Source organism: Megalops cyprinoides, chromosome 9 (genome assembly GCF_013368585.1).
Source record: "Megalops cyprinoides isolate fMegCyp1 chromosome 9, fMegCyp1.pri, whole genome shotgun sequence".
Taxonomy (NCBI): Eukaryota; Metazoa; Chordata; class Actinopteri; order Elopiformes; family Megalopidae; genus Megalops; species Megalops cyprinoides.
Window position 1 is genome coordinate 33,319,801 of NC_050591.1, and position 18,116 is coordinate 33,337,916.

At 44.4% G+C, this 18,116-nt stretch overlaps 1 protein-coding gene across 2 annotated transcripts in view; it reads left to right on the forward strand.

Annotated features, from left to right (window-relative positions):
- Window positions 1-18,116, forward strand: part of LOC118783527 (protein spinster homolog 2-like) — a 59,265-nt gene that overhangs the window by 20,180 nt on the left and 20,969 nt on the right. For both annotated transcript variants that reach the window (XM_036537441.1, XM_036537442.1), the window contains exons 3-4: window positions 11,033-11,169; window positions 16,842-16,993. In XM_036537441.1, coding sequence (XP_036393334.1) covers window positions 11,033-11,169; window positions 16,842-16,993 — 289 coding nt within the window. The remainder of the gene's footprint in view (window positions 1-11,032; window positions 11,170-16,841; window positions 16,994-18,116) is intronic.

Sequence of the window (18,116 nt, forward strand, 5' to 3'; positions counted from 1 at the left end):
GACCTCTCTATCACGGGTTTATTAATACACTGGGAGGTAATATGCACTAGTCTACCTTGCACAATATATCTATGTGCCTCGGCTTTTTGAGTTGTTCTGGATAAGAGCGTCGTGTCAGATGGCTAAATGTAGATGTTAATATTGCTGTGTTTCCCAAGCCCACAGTGACCTTTCACTGTGTGATCTTGTAAAACCAGGGGGCATTTAGAGGCTAGCACATGTTACACACATTTGCTTAGCAGACACTCCTTTACTGAGCAAATTCCCTTTACACTGCTGGATAATTACTAGAGCAATTTGGGTTAAGTACCTTGCTCACGGGTACAACAGCAGTGCCCCTCCTGAGAATGCATACAGTAACCCTTGGGTTGCTAGCCCTAGTCCATATCTCAGCGCCACACCGCTGGCTCTAAAAGACTCTGAATGAAGTGAATGATCCAGCATACCCCTGGCAATTTCCATGAGAAGCAGTCCTTTGCTGTATCTCTCTCTCTCTCTCTCTTTCTCCCTCTCTCCCTCTCTCTCCCTCTCTCTCTCTCTCTCTCCCCCTCTCTCTCTCCCTCTCTCTCTCTTTCCCTCCCTCCACTGGCTCCACGGCCTGAACTCAAACTGCTGACACAGTCTGGGCAGCTGCTGCTGTGAGCTGGTGTAAGGAGAGTCTAACTGCAGTCAAACAACCAATCACGCGTCTCAGACCGAGCAACACCGCTCCTCCCCTCTCCTCCCCTGCTATGCCCACACCATCCTTCTCCATGTAATATGTTCTCACGCTGACCTGCTCTTCCTGAAATGGTTGGTTTTTTTTTTTATCTCGGGCTGAACGCCGTGGTTCACTGAATTACAGGTACGGAGAAGTTTGTGGGTTATTTTTTTTTTTTTTCCAGAGTGCTCATTTTCTCGCCAGAGCAGAGACGACGCCGGCGGGTCAATCGTTGCCAGGGGAGACAAAGGTTAACTGCCGCATTCTCTCATCTCTCTGAGTGCTTTTTTTTCTGCTCGCCTGGCACTTTCAGGGTCGGTGTGGTACTTACTCCCCTTCAGTAAGGGATGAATGAGTAGGTCATCGGAGATGGAGGGGTTGTGGGGGCCAGGGAAGACCGTGTAACACCCACCCCCCCCCTCCCCCAACCTCATCTGACAGTGGCCCTGAGGGATGGGGGCAGGGTCGAGAAGGAGAGGTGCAGCGAGCGTTGGAGTGGTGGTGTACAGCGTAGCGGTGAGCGATGGGGTCAGGGCTTCAGGAAGCTGAGGAAGTGCTCTCTCTCTCTCTCTCTCTCTCTCTCTCCCTCTCTCTCTCTCTCTCTCTCTCTCTCTCTCTCTCTCTCTCTCTCTCTACCCCTGCCGGGACCGCAGGATGCTGTGTTCGTGGGCCATCCATCAAAGCCATCAGCTTCCCTTACAGCCAGCTTTAACAACACGTGAAAGGCTGGGAGACTGTGGCGGTACAGGCTGGGGGAGATCAGCGCATATGAAGGCAGTGCAGAGGTTGCAGTCACTCCTTCACTCACTCCCAGAGCCCCATCACTCAGAGTCACTCACTCCCAGAGCCCCATCACTCAGAGTCACTCACTCCCAGAGCCCCATCACTCAGAGTCACTCACTCCCAGAGTCCCATCTCAGGGGCCAGCAAGAAAAGGCCATTCATCTACTGAGGCTGTTCTGAGGGGAGAGGGAAAGTAGATTTTCACACCCCCGCACCTGTGAAAAAAGAAACACCTGAAAAAGGGCCCAGATTAAATTTTCAGAGCACGTAACCAGAAACAGGGCCTGGCACGGTTCAAAGGCTGCGACTTGCTGTAGTCAGTCCCTGTAGTGGTGGCATTTATCTTGCCATCGAGTGTGAAAAACAACCTTGAGGGGAGGTGCTCGCTTCTGCGAAGGCGCGCACACACAAGCTTTGCGTGATGTTATTGTGACATTAACCCTGATGGGAACAGAGAAAGCTGAGTGTTTTCTGACTGCTTTGGAATTTCCCCTCAGAGATGACAGCACAGATCAAAATGTCTTCGTGTCAACTCACTGTAAGTGTTACATAAAAGAATATTGTTCATGTCATGCTGCGGTATTACTATTAAAATTCAACACTAGGTTATGTCTAGCCACGAGCAGGTGCAGAGTGTTGTACAATGGGAGAAAAATTTATAATTATCTTCCACATCTAAACATGACATGCTGTTATTCTTAAGATATGACATTTGGACTAAAATCGCTTGAAGACAGGCATAAATTAGCAATGATTTTATTGCTGTGCATTTTTAAGGTAATGGCTGGCTTTGCTGCTGTATGAGGGACCCCCCATAGTTCTGTAATTTCAGCTTTCTTAGCTCCCCCTTCACTTTGGGAGCGTTATCAGGCCATTGGTACCGGTGTCACGTCCTTTATAGCCATCTATGTCATTTCCACGCTCAATCTCACTGGATAGATTATTGAGATCAGCACTGGCTCCACCATGTCAGCCCCTCTTCAATAGCTTGTAAGTCCTGGGATATACATTTATGAATGCAATAACGGTGGGGGGAGTAATAAAGCGAGCATCGATTTTGATGGCTATGTGCATGACAGTTTTGCGCATACCCCGGTGAGCGAGGGATATGGCTATTTCTGTGACTGCTTAGTTTCAGATATAAAAACACGCCATTGCTGTAATATGGTAACAGCCTTCAACCTCAGGTTGAGAGCTTAACAGCTTATCCAAATCACCATTTCAGATCCAAATAAATCGAATGTCTTGAAATATGTGAATGTAATGTGGGTAAGGTCTGATGCTGGGTTCAGGCTGTGGCCCTCACCATCAGCACAGGAAAACAGACGACATCCATAGCTCACTGAGCTGAAGACCCAAGTCCTCAGCTAAGGAGCCAATTGTCCCCTTGTTCTGACTCCAGATGGTGCCGTCATCTTCTTTAGTGGGCTTGTATGACACGAGCTCTCTCACGCTCTTCAGCTCTGCTTCTTGTACAACATGTACCATGTGAATTCTACCTCAAGGGCTGCGGATTCCCCTTCAAGCTATGCGCGGCCCACTGAATTTGTCATGCACATTCTGCCAGACACCCACACGCACACAGAGGTGGTCTGGAGTAAATGTGGTGATGTGCGATAACGGGGAGATCCGGGGGGCCACCCCGCTGGCGTTTATTCCTGGCGGTACAGCGCACCTCAAAGGAAGAAACCGGCGCCTGACGTGTGTACTGTTCCCGCAGAGCATCGCAGGACGCCGTGGAGTATGAACTCCCACGGTGCATGGGGGAGATGCGGCTCACCGGAGAGCCCCTTCCACCCCGTGTGCGGAGGTGGGCGTGGGGGCAACTCTGCGAATAACAGTCTTCCCTCCCGTGGGTTCTGGGGGGTCCGCAGTGGTCCGTCTTTTGTCGGCTGAATGGGGCATGTGTGAGAGCCGATGTCGGGATGCCTGCATTGGGAGCCCCCGTGTTCTGAGCCGCTCCGTGAGGGAGGAATGCTGTCGGCCGTCTGTTATTCATCTCCGCAAGGCCTGCTGGGGCCTCCGCCGGATCAATATCACCCCATACCGTCCCGCACAAACAAGCAGCCGTCTGCCCTGTCTGCAGTCCTTTCCCCCTGGAGTCCTGAGCATGATAAAGCAAACCCGATAGCATTTAACGGAGGCGGCCGCCATTTCAGAGAGGAATTTTCCAACCAAAGCTCTTGCACTGGACACTCAGGCTCACGGGTCGAGATCGTTACATGACATTACATTACATTGTTTGTCATTAAGCGGACACTCTTATCCAGAGCGACTTACGTAGGTTACAATTTTTACATGTTATCTATTCACACAGCTGGATATTTACTGAGGTAATTTTGGGTGAAGTACCTTGCCCAAGGGTATAGCGGCGGTGTCCCAGTGGGGAAGTGAACCAGCAACCTTTTGGGTCACAAGCCCTGTACCTTACCACTATGCTACACTGCTGCCCTGTGGGTCAAAATCTCTTACCTGAAGCTGTGAATTGCCCAGAGGAGACATCCCATCGATGTGATTATTTGCCCCGAGCATGAAATGTGAATAGAATGTAGAGTGTAGAAAAGCAGAATTTGAGGTGGGACCTGAGCAGAATGAACCTGGGGTCAGGGGCACAGTGGTTTGGTCGTGAGAGGCAGGATGTGGGCCTTGACTCTGGGCTTACGGATCTCGTTCCACATGACAGCGCACACGATTCGTCATCGAGGACTTCCCTGTGTCACATCCCATCCCGCGTGTCTGCGCCACGCACTTATTTATCTCATAACATCAGATCAAATTAGCCGTGCACCGTCAGCCGTTGCCGTTTCCCCTCGGAGCCATCCTGAGGCTCGTCCTGCTTTCAGATATCTCTCTGTCATTGACCTGTTCCTCGAAGCTCTCCTCCCCGAAGCCTCTTCGCAATGCAGCTCGATCCTGCATGCGCTGTTCTCTCAGCGCTCCTCTTGCATCGGCTGCAGTTTTTTTGTCCCGACACCTTGAAGGGTGCTTTTAGAGGAATTGCAGCGCGCAGGGAAGGCAGCCAAATGACCCATCCCATTCCAGCTGAGGACATTACAGCACTTCCCCAAAGCTGAGAGCTGCTGCAAAAGCAGTTTACACAACCCGGGGCCTTCGAGTACTGACACTGCCCAGTATTTAGATACGGTTGTGACAATGAGCCACAACAACAGACAGTTTACAGATTGCATTTTTCTCAGCAGACACTATTGTCCAGAGTTATGTATATATCTTACTATTTTTTTTTTGCGGGTCATTCATATATACAACTGGATGCTTACTGAGGTGTTTCAGGTTAATTTCCTTGCCCAAGGGTACAACAGCAGTGCCCTACCTGGGACTTGAATCAGCAGCCTCTGGGTTGCTTAATACTAAGGTACAGCGCTGTCCTTGAGGTAATGGAAGGGAACTAATGACGAGGGAAAAAAACACATCCCTGTTTCTGTGAAGGAACATTTTAGATTTCCCAGACTTCAAACAGCGCGTCCTGTGAAGACACTCCATTAAATGGCGCCGCTTTCTGTGGAAGAACTGCGTTCACATCCTCTTCCTTCTACTGTTTCGATTTCCTGTGCCTCAAATGCTAAAAAGGGCTGTGTATGCAAAAAATTGTGTTGTTGGAGAAAAACAGCTCTGTGTGTGTGTGTCTGTGTGTGTCTGTGTGTGTGTGTGTGTGTGTGTGTGTGTGTGTGTGTGTGTGTGTGTGTGTGTCGGGGGGGGGGGGGGGGGGCATTTTGGGAGAAAGTTCATCACTGTAATTGTGCATTTTGGCAGAGAGTTCATCACTGGTGTGAAGACTCCTGAAGCTTGTTCATTTTGAACGTCTTCTTTTCTTAAACTCTGCACCATATTTCCCTCCATGTGATACATTCCTAATGGGAGGGTATGGGCTTGTGCCTGCTGGTGGTAGAGAGTGGACGCTGGCAAGTGACAGGCACAAGGGCCTAAGAGGAAACGGGGTCTGTGTAAAACTGTGCCCCAGGCCTTCAGTTCTCACTCTGTTTTGTAGGCCGGATCTCAGAGGAGGGCGACAGCAAGGCAATCATTGACATACTTCCTGGGTCATGCTTCTAACCCGCTGTCCCACAGCCAGGTTCCTGACATGAAGAACCAGCCAATCTAACCCATCCATCCTGGCCAATTAAAACAGACATCCCCCCCGGTCAGCACCCTCAAAGACACCGAGGCAGAGATTAGATTTATGAAGGATCTAAAGAGAACGGCAACCGAGACTGGGGATTGTCTCTCACACTGATCCATGGTTCTTGTGTAATTTTATTTTAGGTGGAAAAAAATGGACCTGAGGCTTTTGCCAACACCTTAAAAAAAGGCTGACTGCCGGTCGCTTTTTTTTTTTTTTAATTGTGAACTGCACTCTCATGGATTATTAAAGGCCATTATGCTGTTATTCCCTGCAAGGGTCCCCCGGAGTGGAGATCAATGCTTGTCTGATAGAGGAGTGCATCGGTGTGCCAATGCGCAGCAGAGACCATCCCTGACTCTGCTCCAAGGTCAGTCAGGGATAATGGCGTTCATTTGCATTCAGGTAACAGAGACGCGGAGTTTGTTAGAGGCAGAGCTAGAGGGAGGTAGTGCTCAGGTATTTGTAGTCATTCTCTTTAATTTGGGCTTTGTTCCCTCGGCCCACAAGATGGGGTGAAAAGACCCATCACAGGTCCCTGCATTCCTTTACACTGCATTCCTGTTGCCCCAGTAACAGTAGATGCTCTTCCCACTCTCCTCCACAGCAGAACGTTAATGACAGCCTCAGCTCCCGAGAGCTTAGTGCATTCCAGGAGAGCCGCTTTTTTATGAAAGAACAGGGACAGTGTAAACCTGGATGGCTGAAGGCGAGAGAGACTTCTGGCAGTGAAATGGGTGTCTCATTTCCATCCCCTGACATGTCACGCCAGTTGAGCCTAATAGCATGTTCAGCATACTGCAGTTATCCTTGTTGCAAAAATATGGTTAGCTATTTTGGCTGGTTAACTAAAAATAACTGCACGCTGTATCTACCTAATAATCAATATTTAGCCATATCCATAGTTCTAGTAACATTTAGTAATAAGACTTGTAATGTAATGCAGTGTGAAACTAAACAGAGGTTACAGACACCATGGTGGAAGAGTTTTAAATCTCACATCATCATGATCGTTGTGAATATTGACTACTAATACTCACTAAATGCACACCTATTCCTCTGAATCCATTCAGGAATTATTTCAATTCATTAATTCATCCTTTGACTGCAGATTTTCTTCACAAAGGCTTCGGGGGTATAACGGTCTTCTTTAACCATAACTCACGTCCTTACTCTACTCCTTTCTTTTTGCATTTATGAACCAAAGAAGGTGTTGTTTGAGAAAGAAAATAGCCCTTAGATCGTTTCCAAGCCAAGCTAAGTTTAGAATCACACACACCCTCAGGCTCTTCACTAAGAGTGGAGAGTCAGCGAATCCTGCATGTCGAATCCTCCACGTCTCTCAATGGCCAGGAGATGAGAGGAGCATCGTGGCTTTGCTCCACGTGCGAGCCTCTGATAGTCTTGGCTCTTCGCCAGAGTGGGTTTTTCCCCGCAGCCCCCCTACAGAGAGGGAAGGGCAGACCACCTGAGGCTCCCTGTGAGGAAGATACCACACACACACACACACATCAGCGGCGCAGCTACTGCGTTAAGCTAATTATGAGGGGAATAGATGTTATTATAGAGGGGATTGATGTTAGCAGGTGTGTCCCCAATTGTTTGTCAGCGTTCAAATCATTCTGAGCTGTCACAATGAATAAATGACTCTGATAATGGCGACAGAGAGGTCTTTACCTTTTATTGAGTCACAAGACAATGGCTGTCCAGTCTGTGTAGTTTACCGCGGCATTCTGACAGAGCAGTCCCCGTACCTTTTTCACTCAGTTGGATATAGATTGTGAATGAATAAAAAAATCTGACCACACAGTTTATGTGATTTTGATATTGGTAATATGTTGCTGTAAGAAAAGGACAGCGGGAAATATCAGTCCTTTTACAACAGGAAGTCACTGGTGCGTCTGTAACTGACGAGCGAGCAGGTGGTCATTGTTTTCTGGTTGTTCCGTTTATACCTCTCACACAAGCATGTCTTGTGTGTTCAGACGGCGTATAGCTTCCTGTGTACAGCTCTCTGAACACAGTGCTGCAATGTCACAACATCCTCCTCAGTTCTTTTCTCTCTGCATGGAACACGGAGCGAAGGCAAACGTTCCAGGAAGCAACACAGTCGGTCCATTGTTGAGCCGCCGTAGGCGAGAGTCACGGAACATCGTCACGGTCATTTAACTCAAGGCTAATTTTGACTTTAAAAGCATCTGCCTGAAGTGCAGAAATGAATCATTCTTCCACACAATTGTACAGGCAGCTCACCTATTGTGTTGTGAAAAAAAATGCATTCAGGAGCAGGCAACATCTGAGCAAGAGCGATGCTGAAGAGTTAAACAATGTAATCCTGTAAAAAAAACAGTTCTGAATAACTGTAAATCTCTGGCGCTGTGCACTGATTCCAATGTGCTCAGAGAGGAAGACTTGGCAAGGGAAGGAGGGGAATGGTCATTATGGTGGATGTGTGTGGAAGAGCGCACAGCAGAATGTTTGTTTAGAAAGACATGTGGCTTTTGTACTGGCCAGGCTTCTTACACACACACACTCGCACGCATGCACGCACACACACACACACACACATACACACTCGCACGCATGCACGCACACACACATAAATGTACACACACATACACGTATGCGCACACACACACACACACGCTCCCATATCCCAAAAATATACATGTGCACACACACATAAATATACATATATATACACAAGCACACACGTACATTAACACATATACATACACAAATGTACATTTACACACAGACACACCCATACATATACATACACACGTACCCACACATACATACACACATGTGTACATAGACAGACATGCACACATGTCCAAACAAACACACGTACATGTACACAAACGTACACACACACACGTATACACACAGATTAAGGTGACATTCCTAGGGGCCGTCCTTGGTCCCCAGTGGATGGAGTCTAATTGAATCATTGTGCTATTTACCTCATCCAGTCACATGCTAAAGAGTGGAATTATACCGCTGACAGGTAATTTTGGAAAAGAGTGGTTATGTTAATGACTGGAATGGGACGACATGAGCAAATGGCATTTTAATGAGTAAGATTCATATTTGATTTTGATTTATCACACTGGATTTACTGTGACACTTCAGAGTTATTGCCAGCATAGCTGTGTTCTGACAATATTAGAATGGCCACATAACTAAAAAATACAGCAATGTATGTTTTTCTATGTTTTTTTTTTAAATGCAGGATGATTTATTGTGGAAGGCACTGTGTTTTGTCTTCACAGTAAAACTGTACAATTTTATTCATCCTCACAATATGTTGTTGGACTATAAAATTGACATAAGCAAGGTAGCTCCCAAAACCATAATGTGTTTTAAAATATATTGTCAGTGGTTACAGTAGTAAATTTTAAATATCCAATAAAATATGCACTATATTTCTCATATGTGCAATATTGTTCCTGTATTGTAGGATATATAAAATGTCATTATGCTGTAAAATGATTCCTACAATATATGCATAAAATTTTATGTATGAAAGGGCCAATGCTTAATATGTTGTACAGAACTTTTCATACAGAATTTTTGATATACATTGTTGTATTTTGTGTTGCAAGTATCTTGAATCTTATAATTGACCACATATTGTATACTATGTATTCGTATGGGGTGGTATGCTCCATGCTTGCATATCCCTATTCATAAAATTGACATAAGCAAGGTAGCTCCCAAAACCATAATGTGTTTTAAAATAAATTGGCTGCAATTATAGTAGTATATTTTTAATATCCATCAAAAATTTAAAATTGCCCTCTCTTATGTTCAACATTGTGCCTGACTGTGTGAATTTTCATTAGGCTGTAAAAAGAGTCCTACAATATATTCATTAAATTTAATGTATGAAAGGGTCAACGCTTTATATGTTTGTTGTTGTATTTTGTGTTCCAAGTACCTTGGATCTTATAATTGACCACATATTGTTGTATGTTATGTGTTCATATGGGATGGTGTGCTCCATAATTGCACTCCCCTCACAAAACCGTGGCCGTTAGCCTTCTTCTGTGTTTCTGGAACGGCTCACTGACCTGAGCACCGGCCAAACAATGCCTTCTCACTTTATCAAAGCCTCTTCCTCTCAGTGGTTGCCACAGTTAGTGGCATCGAACTATCAAAATTGTCCAAGACCTGGAATAGCTTAGCCAAATCCGAATGTTTATCCAAGGGATTTCCTCCCATTTTCACCAGCGTAGATGTGTGTGTGTGCGTGTGTGTGTGTGTGTGTGTGTGTGTGTGTGTGTTTTATGTGCAAATAATTTTTTTTGTCCTGAAGGCAGAGTAGAGATTAAAGGAAGTAGTGGGCCTCGCAGGCACAGGGCCCTGCGAACAGAGTGCAGAAGGAGGCTGCAGTGCGCAGGCTTGGAGTGTCTTAAACGTGACAGCAGTCTTCTGCAAGATCCCAGTAAACCAGCTCATAAAACACTGACCTCCCCGAGATGTACTATCCGGCCGAGATTTAAGTGTCTGTTTACCAGTGCACAGTTCCAGTGCACATATTGGAGTTGGCAAAGACGGCACCCTCACAGAATGAAGGGTCTACAAAAACTGCAGCTATCATTTTATTTCTTCTGCCTTAGAAACGTAGTTAAAGCTGAGATGGCGCTCTTGGGTACTCCGTCTGAAACCTCTGCCTGCCGATGTTAGCAGTCTGGAGCTAAGTGCTCCTAAATTACCTGGATATAAAACACACACTACATGATGGCAATATAAAGTTATATCTATGTTTGGAAAGATATGAAAGTAATTCCTTTCCCTTTTACATAATAAACCAACTGTACAATAACATTTTATAGAATAAGAAAGGTAGAAACTGTTAGACTTGATTTTTTTTTTCAACACAGTTCAGATAAGGCCTTGGAATATTGTTGACTTTCTGTTCATTTCCTAAAAGTAGATCACTTTCCTCTATAAAAGCGCTGACGGCTGCATGATTACACTAACAGGACCTATGTTTGGTTATCCTTGAAACAGCGTCGAGGGAGTTGATTGTGCTGGAACCACAAATTCAGAGGGACCTTAAGAGAGGAGAGTGAAATTCCAGTAAATTGTGTCTGGGCCAAGCTGCTCTTTAAACCTGCGATCTGACAGCAGGTGCAGGGGTGCGATTTCTTGGACGCAACATGACCCACACAAATATGGCTCCCTGCTACACCTGCATTCCAGCTTACCTGTGCAATTCGTAGGTAAAATGACAGAGGAAAATGCAACTTTTGCAACAAAAACAGGAGCCGATGCTTCGTGGTCATCGTTTAGGCTGTGAGAGTTACCAGCTTTGGTGGCTCAGCATTGCCATGAGAAGTTTGGGCGTGTCGTGTGACTCTGCTGTGATTGCGCCATTTTCGTCTCTCTGCTGTCTCTTGCAGTCTTCATCTGTAGCTTCATGGTGGCAGCCCCCATCTTTGGTTACCTGGGAGACCGCTTCAACAGGAAGATCATCCTGAGTTGCGGCATCTTCTTCTGGTCAGCGGTCACCCTCTCCAGCTCGTTCATCACCAAAGAGGTAAGGTGGTCTCCTGACGTGAGTTTCGTGCCTCATCAACTCTGTCAGAAAACGTGTGATTTCTCATTGGATGGTTTCATTGCTCTTATTTGAAAAACGTCTTTGGATACCTTTTGATTTAGACTGGTTCATAATAAGAACTTGCACCAAAAAATGAGGCTATGAGTTCATCACAAACATGGATTTTTAACAAATGCCCACATGACATTGAAAGTAGATTACATTTATTTGTGTGCATGTAATCTATTAGGTGCAATTACAGGCATGTTAGATCGTGAAAAAGTTTGGCAAATTGATTTTGGTTAAAATTTGTGATGATTTTGGCATTGATGTCAGCTTAATGTGAATACAGTCAAAATGAAAATGGCCATCTTCTATGGTCCTTTACCAAAGGTTAAACTGGAACTTATTTGTTCTGACTTGCACTTAGTCCTCAAAAGCCTATGAGTCCGACTCTCACTTTATGTCCCTCTGTGTATCTCTTTTCAATATAAATGGTGTTCAGCAATTTCTGTAATTAGCTCAAACCTAATGAAAGCACACAGCAGGCTTCAGAACTTTCATATTCTATCAAAACGTGATGCACTTTGTCTGTGAGTAATAAACAAAGGCTTGTTTTATTTTGGCACTTCCACATCATTGTAACCAAAAAAATATCCAAGAATCCAAACAAGCAATAATTATAAAATGTTTTACTCTAAGTTAAGTACAGAGTGTATTGCATTACATTACATCATTTAGCAGACACTCTTACCCAGAGCAACTTTCATAGGTTATACAACAGCAGTGCCCCAGCAGGAACTCAAATCAGCAACCTTTCAGTCACAAGTCGTGCTCCTTAACCACTACGCTACACTGCTGCCCGATGCAGCTAGACTGATTCAAGCCTTTATATCAAACATCGGGATTATGTAGTCTGTGGGACATTTGAAAAACAGAAGAAGTCTTTCTTGTTGTTGAGGTCGGCTCACCTTGTCCTTTTGTGTATGTTATTGCAGTTCAGACTGGTCCCAGTGCATCCTTCCCTCAAAAAACTATATGATCGGGTCTATCAGAGATAATGTAGCCAGGCGCCTCGAAAATCAAATACCTCGCTTCCCTCGTCTCCCACCGACTGACTCAGCGTTGCTGTAATAGCTGGGAGAAAAGACTCCCTGCAATAATCCGAAGCCAATAATTTAATATCCACAGACCTATGGAACAGAGGGCTTCAGAAGTGTTTTCACTCTGGGACTTGAAAGCGCTAGTGCAAGCTGCTGCATCTGAGCACAACAGAGGCTGAGGGAAATGAGAGATTCCGGAAAACTTGTAAGATCTTTCTGTGTCCAATGTAGCAACTTTAATGTAATTGTAAGCATGTCTGCAATGACTTACACATCTCACAAACAGAGCTGAAATTTCAAATGTATTTCAGTGCCACCAAACAGCCCCAGAAGAACATCAGGAAAATAATGTTTGTTAAAATGGGTTAGAAGCAGGGCCAGTGGGACGTGAATAATGATTTTCAGAAGTGTAAACGTCGCATACCACAGATGAGAAAACGCAGGAGAAAATTGCAGCATGGTTTCCAGATCTGAGCCTGCTTGAAGAGTGGATTCATGCTGGGAATCATACAGCAGCTGTCTGCATAGCCACAAGCATGAGGAAGCACACTTGTGGTTTAAGTTGCATTACATTACATTACATTATTGTCATTTAGCACACTCGCTTATCCAGAGTGACATGCATAGGTTACATTTCACATGTTATCCATATATACAGCTGGATATTTACTGCAGCAATTTTGCGTGAAATACGTTTCCCAAGGGTGCAACTGCAGTGCCCCAGCAGGGGAATCAAACTGGCAAACTTTCAGTTACAAGCCCTACTCATTACCACTACACCCCACTGCTGCCTGTTAGAATGTTAGTTCTAGAATGTTGGAAAGTTAGAACGCCTTGGTTCCCGTTACACAACACGTTTCCTAGCTCTGAGATGCCAGCCTTTTGTTAGAGTGAGGGACGCGTGGCTGGCACTGCGTGGGACGGGACACCCTTTGGGGACACGGTGACATTTTACAGGTCTGATCAAACACAGCCCTGTCAGACAGGCGGCTGAGCAGACAGATCAACATTTTGAAACACAAAGGTCAAATCAAACTGCTTATCTGAGGGAAACTACTGAAGACAATACAAACAGTTGTATGGCATTCTCCGGCTGCTTCCGGAGTCCGGGAGCAATGAGTTGTGTTTATGCCAAGAGCACCCTACTCCTAGCATTTTCAGGATATGAGCTGTCATTGAAAGATTGTACTGTCTGCTTTGTGTATTTCCTTGAGTTATGTCTGCATGATTTTTCCCCACTTTTATTTATCCAAGACAGTTAAATATGGCGTCATAAGAAAATGGATACTGGTGAACTAGAGAGAGGGACATATCCACTCCCACATTGATTTGTGTAGTGTGTCGGTCTTAAATGACATTACAGGCCATATTAATCAAACCCAAAATGGCAGCCAGAAAATATCTATCCACAGTTCCTAGCTCATGTAGTATGCCAGAGACTATCCATCTGTTGTGTGGTGTGCTAACATGGAACAGGATTTAATTGTCTTGAGGGCTGTTACTTGATCCAGTGATTGGATAGCTAATGAAATAGCTGTTTAATCTGGGTGATGTTTGTGGAGTGACATCAGTGAGACATTAGTGTAGCCTGTCGGGGGCTCCTGCTTGCCTCAGATCAGTTCACTGGGGGGATATCAGATAATTCACTATTGATGTCAGGCCTTTTAATCCATTGCTGTCAAATGGGCTGATGACAAACACACGCATTTCATGCATGTGGAAGCAGCAGTGGGGAGTATGGAGAAGGCTCTCTCTCCAATCATCCATTCACAGTCCACATCTGGTTTACCTGGTGTGTATCACATGGTGGTCTTTGAGCTACAGTCAAGTTCAAAGGGCATATATACGAATATGTATACTATATTATACAGTATACATAAATATCTAATATACATAATATTAAAAATATATATTAAAATGAGACATATCATTCATGCGACATTATCCATATATGTATAAATATGTACATGCATTAGTACTCCTCAGGTCTGTGCTGAAACATTTGTGCACCTAAAGCATCTTCTCCTATAAATAACATCACAGCCAGCCAGTGCCATCAAACACACTGCTGGAGAACAATGGGTAACACTGTAATAGGGTGCAGGTATAAATGTCTAATAAAGCGCAACTGCATTGTATAACATTTTAAAAACCATGTCACTGGCGTTAACTCCAACATTAAAAAAGGCTGTGAAGGAGAAATTTAAACCCACACTGGGTTACAATGTGCACTGTTTAGGTAGGATTGTATGTAACGAAGAAATGGTGTCTACTGTAATCATATGAATAACTTATTACTAAGTATTATTAACTAACTTTCTTACTAATAGCTATGTTGAAAAAAACATCATGATGTACAGTACAGTTATTAATGCTTCGTTAAGCATTTATAACCAGGCCATGTTGTAAAGCATTACAGAGAATTCTCTAGTGAAGAGGTGAAGAATCACTGAAGCAGCTAAAGTCTCGCTTGGCCTTTGGCGGGTGAGGAAACCAAAAATAACTTTTGTCATGTACAGTAAGTGCTCGTAAAAAAAAAAAAAAAAAAACGAGTTGCAGAGGGTAGCAGTGTCTCAGTCACCCGCTGTTCCCATCACGTAACGCTGTCCGTATTATATAACGGCCTAATAAGTAGCGGTTTCTCAGAAGCCCCGCCACACAGTTGTCATGTTCAAAAGAGGAGCTATTAATGGAAGGCAGTCTCACCCCTTGGGGCATTCTGCCGATTCTCCTTTTGAACAGAGCACACAGTAAGATTTTCACTTTTTCTATTTTTACCCTCTCGCCATCTTACTGCCGTTCCATTTCACTGGTTTAAAAACAAAAACAAAAACTAAAAAACGGCAAAAAAAACAGCAGAAACAAGCAAGGGGCGGACAGTGGCCGTGGAGGGACAGGGCATCGATTCGAAATCCGTTTCCCCAAAAAAAAAAAAAGTTTCAGCCTAGTTTGTGACCCAGATAAGCGGCAGGAAGCAGGCCTATGCTCCGTTTGCAGCATTTGTCATTAAAACAGACAAAAAAAATGGAGAAGCAAAAATAAAACCGCACACAGGGTTTCTGACTTAGCTGAAGGTAGGCCATTGGACTGTTTCCCGTTAGGGGCTACGTGTGCGCTTATTACTTAAACCGAACAAAATTGTATTGTTTACATTAGAGATTACAAAATTAAAAATAATGTGAATGCGCAGTCTATCGACATGGAACCTATGATTTGCATATGACACTTCAAACGCATATCAGCAAGCATTAAATAATACATAACCACTGGAACACAACTGAAAAAAATGATGCAATGCTCCCTAAATCTCAAATGCCACTACTGCACCCCTTTGATGCGCACAGACAAAGAGTTAGACAGACGTACAATACGGAGCTAAATGCAGATGCCTGACAGGCCGGCTATCACGGTGTGATAATGCCGGTCTGGAGCAATCGGTGCAGCATGCTGTACTTTGATACGGCCATCGTCCCTCTGGCAGTGGTGTGAGCGCGTTAACACACTTTCCTCTCTGAGGAGGGTGGGACAGCTGGCTCTGTGATTCTGCTCTTTCTGCATGCAGGGCTCTTGTAGAAATGAGTGTGCTTGAGGTCTTTGACACCACGTTTTAACAGCTTTGTGAAGTCGCCAGAGTCAGACCACTTTTCAAGGAGAGAGAAGGACACAGTTGTTGTGTAATACTTTGCATCTTCGCACTCACTGATAAATTAAATTAAAGTGCTTTCATGTGCTTTCATCTAATCAATGTCTTGATAACTCAGTTCCAATCAATAACACCTTTAGGACCTGTCACATTACTTCTGTCTGTTTATTTTTGAAATAATGGTTTAGTATAACCACACTTACTCATTTTTAAAAGTTTAATTTTTTTCACTGAAAACTGTCATTGTTGACTGTGTCTTATTCTGTTTGTACTAACGTGGCTGTAAAAAAGAAAATATAATATTTTAGGAAAATATCAGTGGAAGAGTACAGTACCGTCAGTTCCACAGACTGCTACTACACCAAGTAAATGCCAAAAATAAAATGCTAATGTGATGAGATACCTCTTGAAAGTAATATGATCTAAATAATTTTTGACAAAGCCGTATACTTTTACGCTCAGCGAAAATGTCACTGAGATTATGACTCTGGAGCCGCTGCGGCGCACGGCTAGGGTTTGTGCAGGATTTGTGTCCTCACCACTATGTCACACGCCTGCTATCTGTGGCAGTCAACTCCGAGGAGTGATTAAACTCTGAAAGATTTATGCAGAGAAGCATTCAGGACCACTCAAGAGGTAAATGCGTGCGCATATTTCACCTAAGTGGACATAATTCTTAGATGATGTGTCTAACACTGTTACTTGCGGGAATGTACATCTTGGTGGCCGTCAACGGCCAAGTGCAACGCCGTCTCCCCGAGATATCAGCGGTGTGATCTGGGAACAGACGAGCTGGCATGTAACAGAGGAGGATTCCTGCGTCTCTGGTGTTGCCATTCCGAGCCACACCTCTGCAGGTGATCTGTGGTGCTGGGCGTGCGAGCTGTTACCGTGGTGATACCCATCACACCTTCCCTGTGTTGCAGTATTACTGGCTGTTCGTCCTTTCGAGGGGCCTCGTCGGCATCGGGGAGTCCAGCTACTCCTCCATCTCACCCACCATCCTGGGAGACATGTTCACCAACAACACCCGCACCATGGTTCTCTCCGTCTTCTACTTCGCCATCCCCCTGGGCAGGTAAGCTGGCCAATGATCAGCGAGCTGGGAGTTTGTTTTTTTTTTTTTACCAGTGGGATGTCCATGTTCATCATCGTTTTGAAGATCAAAATGTTGTCCATGTTCTCTCTGTGTGCAACTAAAACCACTTGAAAGCATTAGAGTAATGTGTGGACTGAAAGTTTCCTCTGGCCATGCGACTTATAGTGGACCTCGATCTGTCTGAGACAACTGCTGCACACTTCAGGTGTGTCCATGTTTCCAAATGACAACAAAATAACAAGGACCTTGACATTAGCATCAGCAAGGACTTGTGACATAAAAACAGACAGGGCCCAATGAAAAGCGAATTGGTCAATAGGATGCATGCTTGGCTGCCTTTTCCCAGTGCTGTAAGAATCAAGATTAGCAGAGCCAGTCTATGACAGGACCGATATTTATTTAAAAAATGGCCTCAGTTGAGAATCTCTGCCCAGTCTGCAGTAAATACATTCAATCATTTTACCTGAGATAACTTACAAAGCAAAGGTACCTATAATAAGGCCACATGAGCAACAGCACATACAGAAAACATCAGACCACACGTGATCAAAAGTGTCAATACATCACACAGTGCTGCAATAAATGACCATACTGAAAACAGAATAAGTGCCACAATAATCAAAATTTCAGCAACTCACATAAAAGAGAATTAGTAATAAAATCATAAAGTACAACAAAAAAACGTAGGATTTCAGTGCTATAACAGCAAGGTAGGGACATTCAATGTAGTGTAGTACAGAGCTGCAAGACTGACTCTTTACAAGGAAATCAGTCTGGAGCTTCCGTTATTGCAGAAATAAATGGGCACAGATGTGACCAGCTGAATAATAACATGTAATTTACCCTGTCCTGAGGAATAATTACAATCAATGAAGGAGCTTTTGTTCATTAGACACCTCAACCAAAAAATGAAACGTCCTTCGACAAAGAAGAGAAAGCCATTCCACAGGCTGGCATTTCTTAAGAGCGTGCAGAAAACAATAGCTTTAATTACGGACTGCATCATATCCTTTAATTTCCTCATAAAAGAACAGCTACATTTAATCGAGACTCAGCTCAGACTCTAAATGAGACAAACAGGATAATATTAATTATGAAATGT